Source organism: Onychomys torridus, chromosome 19 (genome assembly GCF_903995425.1).
Source record: "Onychomys torridus chromosome 19, mOncTor1.1, whole genome shotgun sequence".
In the NCBI taxonomy this organism is placed as follows: domain Eukaryota; kingdom Metazoa; phylum Chordata; class Mammalia; order Rodentia; family Cricetidae; genus Onychomys; species Onychomys torridus.
Window position 1 is genome coordinate 53,578,217 of NC_050461.1, and position 16,622 is coordinate 53,594,838.

Genomic DNA, 16,622 nt, shown 5'->3' on the forward strand with positions numbered 1-16,622 from the left:
AGTCTAGGTAAAATGGAAACAGGAGGCTGGTGTTGAGAGAGGAGATGGTGTGCAGAGGTCTTCACCTGTCCGTCTGACTGCACATCCCACTAAAGGAAGATTTCAAAAAAGTTCAGACCCTGCCCCAGACTGGCTGATCCATAACTTGTATTCACTGAAGGAAAAAAAAAAAAAAAAAAAAAAGGACTGCTTTAAAAAGTACTTTCAGTGGGGCTGGAGAAATAGCTCAGTGGTTAAGAGTACTGGCTGTTCTTCCAGAGGACCCAGGTTCAATTCCCAGCACCCACATGTTAGTTTATAATCATCTGTAACTTCAGTCCTGGGGATTCCAAATCCCTATTCTTGGCCTCCAAAGGCACAGGCATATACACAGTGAACAGATATACACATAAAAATAAAGTACTTTTGGGGTGCCCCCTTTTTTTAAAAAAAATGTGGTCTTGGTTATGTTATCTTCAGCACCCAAGTCAACCAACCAACAAGAACTCCTTTTGGAGTACCTCACCTCAGCCATAATGAGGTTTAAGAAGTTTGCCTAGGGAGGGAAGCAGGACTGTTAACAATGTTCAGGAGCTGTAGGCAAGGGCGGCAGCCCCAGCTGTTTGCTCACTGTTGTGTTCTAGGTCACCACAATGGGTCCCAACACACAGCACACTACACTGTATCTGTTGACTAACTCAATGGCAAAGTATATACACCAGACACACCTACTTTAAGTGTGCAGCTTGCTCTAGCACAGTGGGAGATGGTCACAATTCACAGGCTATGGTTTTGTACAGATGTTTCTTCATTTTGAAAAGAGTAGGTGGTGCTTTATGGCTTTTTTTTTTTTAAGCAATTGAAAACAATGATGTTTTAAAAAAAGGTTTTAATGAATAATCTACAATAGGTAAATAAAACCACAAAAGAAAAAAAACCCTCATATTTTCATTTCTCCCTTCCCCCATTAAAAATGAGCCAGTGGTTTCTAAGACTGCTGTTAGAGTCTTCCTGGTGACAAGTGTGAAGCTTGGTTTTGGAAAAAGACGGACCCCTGTAAGACACAGATACACAACATTGGATTAATGAAGGACAGCATTTGTTGACAAAAGCTACAACAGCAGGCAGGTAATGTAATTTCCCATGAGTCCCCCTTCTCAGAAACTCCGAAAAGGAGACCAGGGGATACACTCCAGCAGAAAGGAACACACAATCCTTCTTTGTCTAAGATTAAATGAATGTTAGCACAGTAGACTAAGCCTGCTGTGGTGACGTACGCCTGTAAACCTAGGGGCTGGGAGACTGAGGCATGAGCCTCATGAGGTCTAGGTGGAGTGGGGCTATGTAACAAGTCCCTTCTTGAAAATCCAAATCTGGAACCAAAAAGGTAATGACTTATATTTTATGGATGACTAATAATGGAGCAATTCTGATGAGGTAATGAATGGATCTTCTAAAATCATTCTATACTTTGAAATAGTTCATACTAACATTCTATGCATTGTGGCTTTGTTGGGAATTATTACAGCAGGTACACACAAGAAGTGAAAAAGTGTTAGAAATAAAATTTTATATATTGGTGAGTCCTTTATATAATTTGCAAATTTTGAGTTTTTTCCTTAGAGGAAATAAAGTTAGTCTGTCTGTCTGCCCACTGGCCCATCTGCCTATCTGTCTACCTGCCTACCTATCTTCCTACCTTATTTATATAGTGATCAGAAGTAGGTGAGTAGGTGAGCCATTTCAGGTAAATCTTGTTACCTTTATTAATTAAAAATAGATATCTGTGACTTAAGGAGGTTTGAAATGAGGGAACGGGGATAACTCAATGGATAAATTGCCTATTGTGCCAATGTGAGGACATGTCTGGATCTCTGGCTTTCACAGAAAAACCAAGTGAGTGTTTCAATTTGCCTGTAATTGCAATGCTGAAGAGGCAGAGACCCAGGACCCCCAGGGTAAGCTGATGAGCTAGAATAGCTGCTATCTCTGGGTTCAGTGAGAGACCCTGCCTCAGTGAATGAAGTGGGGATTAATCAAGGGAGACTGACAATGTCAACTTCCGGTCTCTGTAGGCACATACACACCTGTATAAGTACCCCACACATGTGCACCTCTATACATATGAACATCCACATGCTTGGAATGATAAATATTCATTAGAACCAGGGACATTTTATTTACAAATGCTATACAAACAAATTAAAGCCATATTTCTTTTTCTTTTCTTTCCTTTTTTTCCCTTAAGACAGGGTCTCACTATATAGCTCTGGCTATCTTGGAACTCACTATGTAGACCAGGCTGGCCTCAAACTCACAGATATGCTTGCCTCTGCCTCCTAAATGCTAGGATTCACACCATCAAAAGTCACACTTCTAGACAATGTCTCTTGACATGGTGAAAAGTCTAAGTTTGTAAGTTCCTATTCCATTTCTTCACAAACATGGAGATAATTCAGTCCTGTGTGAAACATGTGGACATAGTCAGTTGTCAATTTCAAACAAAGTCCACCTGACATTCTGTTCAGTCTGCATATGGTTCATAAGCAGCATCGTGGGAAGTCTGGAAACACATGGTGCACATGCTGCTTGTAAGCATTAGCAAGTCTCTCAAAATTAACAGTACAATTTCTCTAGATAGTTTCATGTTTCCCTAATTCACATAGATGGTTATTGTGGAGTTGACCACTACTGCCCAGCTCAGTAGGGAAGGGCTGGAGTCAGCTGGAGGTGGGCACTCTGGCCGTACCTCTGAGTTGACCAGTGGGGTTCCTCTCCTGCCCCACGCTTTCCCACTATAATGGGATGTATCCCTTAAATGGTCACCCAGATTAATCCCTTCCCTCCTTAAACTGCTTCTTTAGATATCCTGACATAGAAACGAGGAAAGAACTAAGACTCTGTCTGTCTGGATCATCTGGGGTCCCCTTTCCATTTCAAAGCTGTAACAATATCTCTTTGCAAAGTCTCCTTTGCCATAAGTGCGCATAGTCACAGATTCCAAGGATCACATAGTAGCTTTGAGGAACACTGTTCACATTGCCAGTCACAACCATTTATTTCTTCTTTGGGGGACTTATGTGGCATAAGAGCAAAATGACAGCTCTGTCCCGAGTGACAGATTAAACAGAGCATGTGCTAAAACAAAAAGCCACTAAGGACTTCTTGCTGAAACTGACATGGATTCACGGAGATCAAAACTTTCCTCTTATATTCTGACAGAATATTATTTTGGACCTCAAAATGTGACACATGATGCACATGATTTCTTCTATGAAACCTATAAATGTGTCGTGATTTATATTTATAAATCTTATATTTTATTTATAAATCTTACATCTCATGTCTCATGAGATGTGATTTATAAACATAAATCTATTTATAGAAAGATATCTCCTTTATAAAATCTGTTTTTTTAGGTGCTTGGTTTATCATAAACCATTGCCTAAAGGCACCCCGCCCGAGTGATCCCTTAAAAGCAGTGTCCTGCAGTCTGCCCCCTCCTTGGTCCCGGCTCCTCCTGCTCTTCCGACTAGGTCATCTGTCTGTTCAGCCCTCTTCCCACCTCATGTCCTTAGAGCGTTCTACAGCTGTGCCCCGTGGATGTCTTCACTCTTCCAAGAGCTTTGGTTTCAACTTCTCTCCTTCACGGTTCAATGCCCTAGACCAGTCCAGTGTCTCTTGCCCAACACTCGTCACTGAGCAGTTTCCTTCCTTATCCATCACGTGTTCCCCCACAACACAAACCCTTCAGACTCCAAGATAGCAGCTGCTGTCTTCCCTCCCTGAAAGCTAGTTGCTGCTGTCGCTGCCACAAGTGCCCCATTCTTTAATTTTCTGTCTCTACTCACAATAGGGATCTTTCCAATGGTTGTCCTCAAGTGTCAGAGTCTAGGGTATACATATCATTAGGGTGGAGCTCAGGTCCATTTCCATCACTGCTATCGTCTCTGAAACCAGAGGGTTAGTGCCCAGCTTGAGGCAAACACAAAAACACGCTTAGGGCACCAAAGATAGCCTACAGCATCTGTAAATGATACACCTTTGTTCTGGCACAGAGATTTTTTGGGAAAAAAACATTTAAAGCAGAAAATAACCAGTGTTTGCTTTTCACCTCTGAAACTGCAAGGCCATTTGACTGGCTTCTGTTTCAATGACCAGGAAGCCTGATAAGGCAGATGCCACACTGTCAAATCTTGACTCCAGGAATGCAAAATCAGACTGAATTTGGAGCCAGATTCTCTACCAGAACTTAGCTCCTCCCGGCCCTGTCTCTCAGATGGACATCTTCCCTTCCCCACAGCTGTGTGTCTGGCCCTGGCATTTAGCACCACCCTAGCAAAGTCTCACTCCCTTGTCTCAACAACTTGAATAGTACCAATTAACCTTCTTATTTCCATTCTTTTTCCAACTTTTACAGATTTGCTATAGTTATCTTTAAAAAATACAAATATGATGCCATTTCCTGCTCAAGATCTACTCTAATTGTCTCCAGAAAATGTCAATCTACACAAGACAGAACAAAATAATTTTTTTCTACAACTCAGGATGAGGAGTGAAGTAAAAGTAATTTTAGTATACACACATTTTAAACCAGTCTTCATGAAGTAGACAGTCTTTGGAAAGAATTGGTATTTCTCCACTTAATCATTTGACAATGCAGCCCATCAAATGGATTCATTTATGTATGTAGCCGACTAACCAAACAATCTGTAAATTGCTTAGGCCTAGTGGGTCTACCTAGGTAGCAGTTCTTATGATAAAAATTAGCATTTTCTAACCATGCACAATGTACTAGAATGGTCTGTACAACCCATCAGAGATAATATTGCCATATTCCTAGACCTTGTGCAGATAAAGCCATAGTGTTTTATGACTTCATTGTCTGGATAATGTAGGCCAGCGCTGTGACACTGGTCATGCCATGTTTGCACACTGGTGTTGGGTTCTTATGATGTAACTGCCAATCACAGCATGGTGGTTGCCTGTCCTGCATCTCAGGGCTCATAAATGTTTTTAATGTAATTCTCATGTGCTCAGCTGTCAAATCTTTTTTTTTTTTTTTTTTTAATATTTTTATTTATTTATTGTGTATACAGTGTTCTGCCTGCACATATCCCTGCAGGCCAGAAGAGGGCACCAGATCTCATTACAGATGGTTGTGAGCCACCATCTGGTTGCTGGGAATTGAACTCAGGACCTCTGGAAGAGCAGCCAGTGTTCTTAACCTCTGAGCCATCTCTCCAGCCCAGCTGTCAGATCTTAAATCTTAAAGTATTATTTGTTCTTGTAGAGCCTCAGCTACCTTCATTTCTGTCTATGAAACCTCAGGCTATGAATATTCCATTCAATTTTCAAAAACAGTGTAACCAGATGTAGTTCTACAAAGACAAATAATAAAATCTCACAAATATCATAAATGAACCCAGTTCAGCATTGTACAAAATGCTCTGAGTTCCCGTCACACAGGGAGGAAGGTGTCTAAACATCTATGGAACCTTCCTGAAGCGTCAGTGCAAAGCGTGCGAAGCCACACTTTGTTTCTCCCATGGGTTACAATGCCTCTGTTACAAAGTTAAAGGACCTGTTGGATGCCAAGGGTTAAAACTGGCATGGTAAGGTGGCAGCCTGGTGGCACTGTCTGGGTCTCTTTGTCCCTCTTTCATGTTTTCGTGTTTAGAGGAGATCAATGGTTGTGAACCACAGATGTCAGTAAGAGTTTCACTTTCATCGCTGGCTAACAGTACACTTTGAGCTATATCACACAATCATGTTATCGGACAGGCTGGACTTGAGAAGGGGGCTGGCAGCAATTAAGTGTCTGGAGAGCTGCTTCCTCTTTCCTCTTAGATGAAGTGCTGGACAGAGTCTACAACCCTTCTGGGTATTTAAAAATAATGGTAAAATACATCATTCATACATACATACATACATACATACATACATACATACATACCCTCCCCCAATCTGGCTGGAAACTCCCTGCTTCTCCATCAGCTAGCTGCAGGCAGGATGCTGTCTGCTTTCTCTTCCCACCTTGCTGTACATGCTTGTTGTTTCTGATCTCTCAGAAGCTAGTGGACCAGAGGCAGGGAGAATCTGCCATCAAGGGCCTCTAGGTGAGGTGATGGGTGTACAGCCTTGCCGCTTCCTCTCAGAGAGAACATTTGGAAGCTCCTGCCTTGTACTGCCCCCTCCTGTGGGAAGGCACTGTCTGCCTGGAGCCACAGGGAAGGCAGGACAGGGTGAGGCTGGTTTGGCAGTTGCCAGTGTTCTGGTGGCAGCTGTCTGAGGTTCTTTTGAAGCCATACATTGATAGAACTCGGCTGACACTAGTGATTGGGAACCTAGCCCCTTTGGCTACCACTGCTGGCCACTTGATGCTCTGCCAGCTCTGCCACAGTGCCCATGAGAGATGGCCAAAGCCAGCAGGGACCATGGGAAACAGGAGGTCGCCTTGCAGGGTGGAGCAGCTGAAAGGTCCTGCTGTGGGATGCCTTGAGTGTGGCTGGTCACTTCTTACCTAGTATATACATGCATTATTTATTGTTGGGCATCATTTTAAGCTTTGCAATAGACCTGTTCAAGGGCAGTGAACTCAAACCATGGGAGATTAGGTGTGACTCCTGAGCACTGCCCTTGAAGCCTCTCCTGCCTGGACCCGGTACGACACACAGCACCTTCTACACAGGCTGCACCCTGCTCTTCTTCTCTCCTGCTGCCTCGGGAAGCCAGTACCTTCCAGTAGGACAGGCAGCACAAGGCACACAGCCACATGATGCTTGGCCTCTGGAACCCTGCTTCCCTTGGGAAGGAGTCCCATCTAAACACCTGGAGACATGGATGATGCAGGGTGGAGAACCCAGTAGTGGTATGCAAACACCTTTATAGCACACATCAACTTGGTTCATTCCAGCAAGGGGACTGAAAAGGGAGGCACGACTTAATGGAAGATTATCTTTGAAGAACTTTAAGATGTGAGTAATCTCTAAAGTAAATTGTTAGTAGTAATAGTTTTAGTGTGGAGGCAAGGTCTCATGTAGCCCAGGGCTAGACTTGAACTCACTAAATCAATGAGGATGACCTTGAATTTCTGATCCTCCATTGCATCCACATTATCCAGTGTGGGGAATGAAACCCAGGACCTAAGGCCTGCTAGGCAAACACTCTGCTGACTGAGCCACATCACCAGCCCCTGAAATATGTGTTAATGACTTGTCTCAACAAGTGGAAGCCAGTCGGTGGTGGCACACACCTTTAATCCCAGCACTCGGGAGGCAGAGGCAGGTGGATCTTTGTGAGTTCAAGGCCAGGCTGGTCTCCAAAGCGAGTTCCAGGAAAGGCACAAAGCTACACAGAGAAACCCTGTCTTGGAAAACCAAAAAAAGAAAAAAAAAAAGTGGAGAACAGATTTAGGGAGAATCAGAGTCATGGGAAAGATTTGAAAATCAGGCTGACACAATAGAATTCTAGGAATTATAAATTCTATGAAATGGAAAAAGTGAACGATTCGGTCATTTGAGCAGCCGTCATCTGCGAGCTAAGAATGGGGCTTGGGAAATGAAGTAAGCCAGAAGCCCATGTTATCTGCAGTCTAGGGGCTAGAACAGCACAGGAAACAAATGATGGAGTTTGATAGGATTCAAGGCTGACTGCACTAAGGGCGACACTGATTGGTTAATCCCCCTCTCATTTATTCAACAAATACTGTAGATCCCTGTTAGGTGGATACTGAGAATTCAAACGAAGTGTGTCTTGGTCCTCAAGGGCCTCACAGGTTAGTGAAACTGGTAAAAAAACTGGCAGATAAATGCTGATAACTGTGGAACATAGCTGAGACTGCCTCCCTGCTTTGGGAGGGCACTGCAGGCCCTGAAATTGAGCAGGCCACACTCATCCTGTCAAGATGCCATCCAAGAGTGCTCTGTGGCAGCCCATTCTCAGGGTCTCCTAGATGCCAGCTGAATTCAGCTTCAGTGGGCACAGGATAGTGGAGAATGGGCATTGTTTCTTATGATTCTACCTGGTCATCCCTTGGGCCCAGTGTGACCAAGCAACCCCCTTTGTAATGGCAGAATTTTCTGGTGGAATATAGAAGACCCCTCCATTCTACAAGTGGTTTCATTCTTAGTTCTGTCTGAGTTGACCATAATGATACCATTCTCAGCTGTGCTTAACCAATGGCTCGGAAGACTTTCCAAGTCACTGCTATCGAGTGGATTGGACTGGCCATGGTGGTTCTAAATGACAAGGACACTTTGGACTTAGGGCCAGTCATGGGTATGTCTGCCCTGTTGTGTTGGATAGGGTCAATATCAGTGGTGACAAAGGAAAATCCAAGAAGAAGGAAGAAGGCTGGATGCTGCCCTACAACATCCTGGACAGGCCTGACTACACCATTTGAAGAGCTCTTATTGAAAGATTAAGAATTTAAAGCCATGACACAGAATATCAAGTCTTGTTGGGAAAGTCACATGAGGCTAGCTAGCTCTCTGAGCTGTGAGGGAAAAAAAGTAAACTAAGTGGCCACTGTGGACAACCATTAATAGGAAACAAAATATGAAACAGGACATGTGATAAAGGCCTGGACAGCTGCAAGTCACGGAGCTGGACACACAGGTAACAGTTAGTCAACTGATGTAACAGGCCGTGTGGCTCATGGTCTGCCTGTAGTGCTGCTTTAGAGCTATGAACGGCCTAGATGATGGGGCATCTAGGAATGGGGAACACTTTGGATTTGGGGTGAATGATGAGGTCAGAGTCAACTTATCCAGTACTCATCTCCTGCAGGCTGGCCTTCCAGAGACGCAGCTAGCCTTGTGGCATGTGAACATCAGGATCCAGTCTCTGCGCCAGAGGTGCTGGCTATAGGCAAGGGCTAATACAGTGATGTAAACCCTGGCAGAATTCACTGGAAGTCACTGACCTACCCATGTTGTACAGCTATAGCAATAAGGCTTGTTGTCCCAAGAACAAGCCAAAGAAGGCATGGTACTTCTATCTGCAGTAGGCCATGTCTACTGAAGGGTGCAGGACCAATGTCCCTCTCCTGGAATCAAAAAGGCCAGCTCTGCTCTGTCACCATCAGTCACCGACTGTAAACAGTGAGGAGACTGTCCTTGCATCTACTTTTTTGTTCCTGAGTTCCCCTCCTTCCATGAGCTATGTGTGGGCTGCCGGATGCTGGAGCCCCAGGAAGGCCTCACAGAGTGGCGGCCCTTGAGCCGAGTTTGTTTAGTGGACAATGGGAGGCTGGAATGGCTTTTCAGTTCTAGAATATCAATTGTTTCTTTCTTTAATGCTGAGATTTCTTATTCTTTTTCATTTTACTTCACCAAAGACATTTCTAAGAGCTGTTTAAAAGCACCGTTGCCAGTTCCAGGAATTGGCACATCTTGGCATAGGATGCAGTTTTTTCTTTAGAACATGTTCTTTTTCTACCTATGACAGGTAAGTTTATTTTTATTGACATATTAAATTACATATTTATGAGAAGTTGTGTGATAACTTGATATATGCACATGATCTGTAATGATCAAATTAATAATTAGTATTTCTGTATCCTCAAACATTTATCATGTTTGTGTTGGAAGCCTTTAACTTCTTTTCACTTATTTTTTAAAAAATATTTTATTCTTTGCACACACACTCCTTTTATTTGCAAATGTCTAATAAGCTGTTACACTCTATAGTCTCCCAACTGTGCTATGCTTAGAACACTAATACTCCTACAACTGTAGTTTGGTACCCAGCAGCCAACTTTTCTCTCTTCTGCCCCCATTTTTTTGATTTTGTGTACATTGGTGTTTTAGCACCCTAGGACTGGAGTTACAGACAGTTGTGAGCTGCCATGTGGGTGTTGGGAATTGAACCCTGGTCCTCTGGAAGAGCAGTCAGTGCTCTTAACCGCTGAGCCATCTCCCCTGCCCTCTCTCTTCTGCCCCTTTATCCTTCCTACCCTTCAGTACCCACTGCAAGATCTCTACATTATAAAGGTTAAAATCTCAGCTTCTAGATCATGAGGACATGTATGTATCTTTCTGTGCCTGGTTTCATGGTGTCTCCAGTACTATCCATGTTGCTGCCAATGACAGAGTTTCATTCTTAAAGATTTATTTGTTTGTTTGTTTGTTTATTATGTATTCAGAAGATCTCATTACAGATGGTTGTGAGGCACCATGTGGGTGCTGAGCCATTTCTCCAGCCCCCAGAGTTTCATTCTTTATGTGGCCGACCACCATAACATTATACATACATCCCCATTAAAAAGGCCTCTCCCTCCATCAGCGGCCCCTAGGCTGGTCTGGCATCTTGTCTACTGTGTGTTGTGCCATAGTGGGAGTGTAGATGTTGTTCTCTGACTCCCTTCGCTTCCTCTTAGCGAACAGAGTACCAGATTGCTGGCTGATCAGTAGTTCTGTTTTCTCTAAGGATCCACCATACTCTTTCTATGTCTGTCTTAGTTTACCTGCTCAACAACAGTGTGCATGGGCTTCCCTTCTTCTCCTTTGCCAGCACTTACCTTTGTCTTTTTTTTTTTTTTTTGTTTTTTTCAAGACAGGGTTTCTCTGTAGCTTTGGAGCCTGTCCTAGACTAGCTCTGTAGACCAGGCTGGCCTCAAACTCACAGAGATCCACCTGCCTCTGCCTCCTGAGCACTGGGATTACAGGCATGCGCCACCACCGCCCGGCTCTTTGTCTTTTTTAATGGCCACCTTACTGGGGTAAAGTGCTATCTTACTGTGGTTTGGAACTGCATTTCCCTGCTGATTAGTGATGCTGAGCATTTAAAAAACAAAACAAAACAAAAAACATGTTGGCCAAAATGACCCTGGAGAATGCTGCATGGGTTCTGTGGTTGAGGGAGTGCTCTACCATACCCAAGGTTATTAGTCTATAAAGGATTTCATCCCGGACACTTCTTGATCTTCTGCTAATACTATCCATTGTTCAAAGTAGGGGTTTGATTTAAAAATAAAAATCTGAAGATGGCAAAAGATTAAAAAAATCTTCAATGACAGAAAGGTATTTGACAGTTCTCATTCTTGTATTTGATAGATTAATTCTCACACACTTGTAAGTACAAATACATTTTAAGTGTTGTGCTTTCCTCATGGAGAAATTAGCATTCTAAGATGGTTTATTTCTCGTTATTCTTTTAAAGTCGGTGCTGCAGCTGCCTATGTATGTTCCCTACAGGCTCATGTGGAAGACCTGTTCTCCAGCTGGGAGAGCCCGTTAAGGAGGTGCTGGGGACCTTTCCAGGGGCCCCTCATTGGAAGAAGTACATCATGGAAGGGGCATGCTTTGGAGGGGGGTAGCTGGTTCTAAGATCCTTCCTCTTCTTCTCTATGGTTGTCCTGGCTGCCATGAGGTGAGCAGCCTGTGCTACATGCTGGTTACCATATCTCATTTCAGGTCCAAACAATGGAGTCAAGTGACTGCAGATGAAGACCTCTACAACTGTGACCCCAAGTAAGCACATGCTCCGTTGGAAGTGCTGAGGTGTCTGCTGGAGGCTGACTGCTGCCTATGGTCTGTCAGTAGAGGCCCTTCAGCTCCGGCTTTGCTTCAGTGTGTTGTTGTCTTCCATACTTTTCCTTTCAACTTCTGTGTCCTTGAATCACAGGTCTTCCCTAGGCATGCAACTTAAACAGAGATTCCCTGCGTGTGTCAAATTGTGTCTCTTGCAGACAGTATGGTTGGATCATTTTATTTTATACTCTGCTAGCTGTTGCCTTCTGAGAGCTGGGCGTTTAAACCATTTCATGCAATTGCTTATGAGACTTCCTCTGTCCATTCTGCTGCCTTTCTCACAGTCTTCTCGATCTTGTGCTTCTATCCCTCCATGATCGCCCCCTTTGCACTAAACACATGTCTTCAACTACACAATATAAGACTTCTGTTCCTTTTTACTATTCTTTCAAAGTTATTTTCTCAGTGGCCGCTCTGGGGGTTACAGTTCACTTTTTAGTTGGATGTAATCTACTTCCGATTAATACAGGCTTCATTTTAATAGTACATGGACATTTCCTTCTAGTATCATCCTGTTTCCCTACCTTTATATTGCTAATCTGAAAATTATATCTTGTAGGAGCCAGCTGGTAAGTTTATAATGACTGCTTTATGATGCAGTTCTCTAAGTGGCAAGAGAAAAAGTTACAAAGAAAAGTTAGTCTTTTTTTTTTTTTAACCCTTCTAGAGCTTTATTGGGGAGAGGGGGGAGAGAGAGAGAGAGAGAGAGAGAGAGAGAGAGAGAGAGAGAGAGAGAGAGAGAGAGAGAGAGAGACTGTGGAGGAAAGAGAAAAGGGAAAAGTTAGTCTTTTATATGCATTCATATGGCTCTTATTGATACCTTTTATTTGTGTGCATCTGAGTTACTATCTTTTCATTCAGTATTTAATATTTCTCTTAGGATAGACCTACTAGTCACAGATCTTTTCGGTACATGTGTACAGTGTGTCCATGAGGTCTGTTGAGACTGATTAGTTTTTCACTATCTGGCAAAGCCTTATTTTTCGTTAATTTTGAAGTGCAGTCTCACTGTCCTTTAGACAGAGCCCTTGACTAGCAATCTTTTTCTCTCTGAACACACCTACCTCTCCACTGCCTTCCGACCCCATGATGTCTGTACACTGTAAGGTCAGCCGGTGATTGGAGGAGCCCATGCACATGAGTGGTGTTTGTCTTGTTACCCTCCAGATTTCCTTGGTCCCTGGAAGTCTATGGCACATCCCCAAGTAGATGTCTTTATTCAGTGAGAGTTCACAGAGCCTCTTGGATATGAAAACCCAGTAGTTTCCACTGTGTGTAAGTTTTTAGCCATGTGTCTTCAAATCCTCTTCTGGACTTGTCTTTCCATCTCGTATTCTCTATGCACATTTTGATATGTCTGGCAGATTTGCACAGGTCTCCGAGGCTCTGTGCATATCCTGTTATCCTGACAGCTTTGCACAGATCTCTGGAGCTCTGTGCACATCCTGGTATGCCTAAAGGCTTTGCACAGGTCTCTGTGCACATCCTGGTATTCCTGACAGCTCTGCACAGGTCTCCGGGGCTCTGTGCACATCCTGGTATTCCTGAAGGCTTAGCACAGGTCTCTGGGTCTCTGTGCACATCCTGGTATTCCTGACATCTCTGCACAGGTCTCTGAAGCTCTTTTTATTTTCCTTCACTCATCTTTCTTCCTGTTCAGATTAGATTTATTTTATTTGGCTTAACTTCAGTTTCAGGGATTCCTTCTTCCACAGATCAAACCTGCTATGGAAGTCCTGGAAAGAAGTTTTCATTTCAGTAACTGTACTTTTGAACATCAGAATTCCCACTTGGTTCTTCTTGGTCCCGACTCCTATTTATATTTTTAAGATTTCATTTTTATTTTGTGTATATGGGTGTTTTGCTTGTTTGTATATCTGTATACCACATGTGTGCCCGGTGTCTGAAGAGGCCAGAAGGCGGCGGCGGCAGATCCCTTGGGACTGGTGTTGCAGACTATTGTGAGCCACAATGTGGAACTGTAGTCCTCTGAAGAGCAGTGAGTGCTCTTAACCTCTGAGCCATCTCTCAAGCCCCACTGGTTCTGACTTTTCACTGATTTTGCTATTTGATGAGACCACATCCTCATATTTTAGTCCTCCGGACATTTTTTGTTTCTTTCAACTCTTTGAACATGTAGAAGATTCAATTATTTTTTTCTGGTAAGCTGAAAATCTAGACTTCCTCACACAGCTTCTGCAGACTGCCCTGTGTTCTTTCACTTGGATATACATTCTGATTTTGTATGTTTTGTAATTTTTTTTGGTAAGTATGGTACATGTTGAGTAAGTATAACATAGTATTTTGGAAGGTAGACTCTTGTCCCACTCCTATTTTTGAGTTTTTGTTGCAGTTTTTTCTATTATTCTTTATAATAACCCTCCTATAAAAATGCTGTCAAATTCTCTTCTCTGATGTCTGTGACCACTGGGGTCTGTTTAGTAAAGTTAGTGGGTCAGCAATTAGAATACATATTAAAAATGCTTCTTTAAGAAAACACTCTTCTGTGTGTGTGGGTGTGTGTGGGTGTGTGTGGTGTGCATGGTGTGCATGCCACTGTGCCTAAAGGTCAGAAGACAACATTCAGGAGTCGTACTCTCCCTCTCCTACATGGGTCTTGGGGAACTGAACTCAGGTCATTATGCTTGGTGCAAGTGACTTTCCCCACCAAGCATCTGGCTGGCCTCTAGAGACTGAAGAGGATCATTAAGTCTGCTTTGCTGAGAGGCTCTAGATGGGGTGGGGTATGCCTTCATTTCCTACCTGTGTGACCCTCAAGGTCAGTCAGGTGAGGGACCCATGCTGTCTCAAGTCTTCCCTGGGCTGCATAGTCCCCCACATACAGTTCCCGGGAATATGTCTACGCTGTTCAAAGCTCCCCATGGCCATCCCATCCACCTGCTCCTGATCCTGCTCTCACTGCTCCTGCCACCGGCTCTGTCCTAGGTAAATGTCATGTTACACTCACTGCTGGTGTAAACTAGGTACTAACAATGCCCTGGTGTTAGGGCCTTTGTTAATGAGCAAACTCTGAGTCAAATCAAATAGAGTCAGGCCCTAAAACTGGGCTTTTCCAGGGAGCTGACACGAAGTCAAACAGTGACAAGTGTCTTTGGAATGTGGCTTGGAGGGACACTGAACCTATTCTGCTCCCTTGAGTGGAACAAGTGCTAGGCTACTTGTTATGTCAGCTGGTATGGCCTGAGTCTGCTGGTCTCCATGGCCATGGGGCCGAAACAAGCCTGCGACAGGGCAAATGCCATCGAGTTTGCTGAGACGTCGTCTCCAACAACAAGCAGACTCACTGCTGCGAATCCTTGACTCAAGTCCAGACTCTCAAACATGCTGATTTGGGTAATTTTTGCCTGCCTGCCTCCATCACTTTTGTGGAGGAGCAGACTTGGAGAAGTCCTTATTCCACCATTTGAAGTGCTGGTGCTGGTGTGTCCCTTTTGTATTTGCTAATTCCTCTTCTCTCCCATAATATAATGGTATGCTTAGGATGAACTGCAGGACGTTTGCTTTAGCCTAGACTGTTATACATTAGGAAACATCTTTCTATGTCTTTTCTTTTGTGACTGTTAGCTCCATTATGCTCATAGCAAGAAGGAGACCTTATAATGTCACCTTTAACTTGCTGTGGAGCCAAATGGTTAGTAATTGTGGAGTAGGCCATGGGGATTCGAGGCACTGTGTGTGTGTGTACTTTGTGATGCTGTACTTACTCAAAATTACTTTGATCTTCTCCCTGTGTTCTAGAACAATGGTTCTCAACCTCCCTAATACATGTCGTGATGATCCCAACCATTAAGATTATTTTCTTTGCCACCTCATAATTGTAATTTTGTTTCTGTTATGAATTGTAATATAAATATCTGTGCTTTCCAATGGTCTTAGGAGAGCTCTCTGAAAGGTTGGTTCAATATCTCAAAGGGAGTCATGACCCACAGGTTGAGAACTACTGTTGTAGACGCTTGTTTGCATATATTGGAGACAGAGGATGTTCATTTAGATGTCTATCTAAATCCTGGGTGAGGAGAGTCTTATAGCACTCCTTAGTGAGTTCGGTCACAGCTATAACAGCATATGGACAAAGACACACGCGAGAGGAACCTGAGAAAACAGAAGCTCCATGGCAGTAGTTAGAGGAGAGGGTGGGAGGTTGGAAAGCTATGCCATATGAGGAAAAACTAGGAGAGTAATAGTTCAGTGAGAGAGCACTGAAGGAAGAAAGAGAAAATTACTGGGGTTTGTAACTGTGCTGATATGATCATGGAGGCATGATCACAGCCAAAGTTAGAAATGGGAGGCTTTAAACACTTTTATATTTAGTGTACATGTGTATGTGTGTATAAGTTCATGCCACAGAACCTATATGGAGGCCAGATGACAACTTGCAGGAGTCCTCTCTCTCCTGCTGTGTGGGTCCCAGAGTTTGAACTCAAGAGTGTCAGGCTTGACGGCAGTTCCCTTTTCCTGGGCTCTGGATAGCTTTTCACTTGGTGTACAAAGACTGCTACTGATGAATGTCAAGAGTAAGTAATTGACGAAGCATTTCCCACTGCCTGGGCAGGGGGCAGAACTGAATTCGAAAGAGTAGTTCCCTAGCCCATGAAGCAAAAACTCTCTCATTGTTAGAGCGAATAAAGCAAGCCCAGGGCTGGAGCTCACTTAGTCTGTGAAGGTGCCGGCCACCAAGTCATGAGGAAAGGAGAGAGCTGACTCCGGCAAGCTGTGCTGACCTCACCGGGTGCCCATGGCATGTCACCTCCCATGTGGTAGTAACAAGGGTAGCTGATTAGAATGGCCATCTCTTAAGGATCCAGACTTGGGATAAAGACTGGAGTTAGTGAGTACAGCAGAAGCCTAACCTCAAATAATCATTTTAAGAGTCTGGCACCCCAACAAAGCTGGCAGACAGCATTAGAACAAGGTAACTACTCGATGAGGGGCTGAGCCTCCAAGGACTGCAATGCATTTTGAAACACTTTCCCTAGTGTACAGAACAATGAGGCTCATGGCATTTCCACATCTATGTCGTTGTACACTCTCCGCCCTCGTCCCTTCTCCCTGTGCCCTCCTCCCCAACACTGTCGCCTTTCTGCTTTC

The 16,622-nt window shown here is 43.8% G+C and overlaps 1 protein-coding gene across 1 annotated transcript in view; it reads right to left on the bottom strand.

The window, feature by feature from the left end:
- Positions 1–924: 924 nt before the first annotated feature.
- Positions 925–16,622, bottom strand: part of Rsph3 (radial spoke head 3) — a 48,029-nt gene continuing 32,331 nt past the window's right edge. The window contains exon 9 of the mRNA XM_036168521.1: positions 925–1,033. Within this exon, the coding sequence (XP_036024414.1) occupies positions 980–1,033 (54 nt within the window). The 3' untranslated portion in view covers positions 925–979. The remainder of the gene's footprint in view (positions 1,034–16,622) is intronic.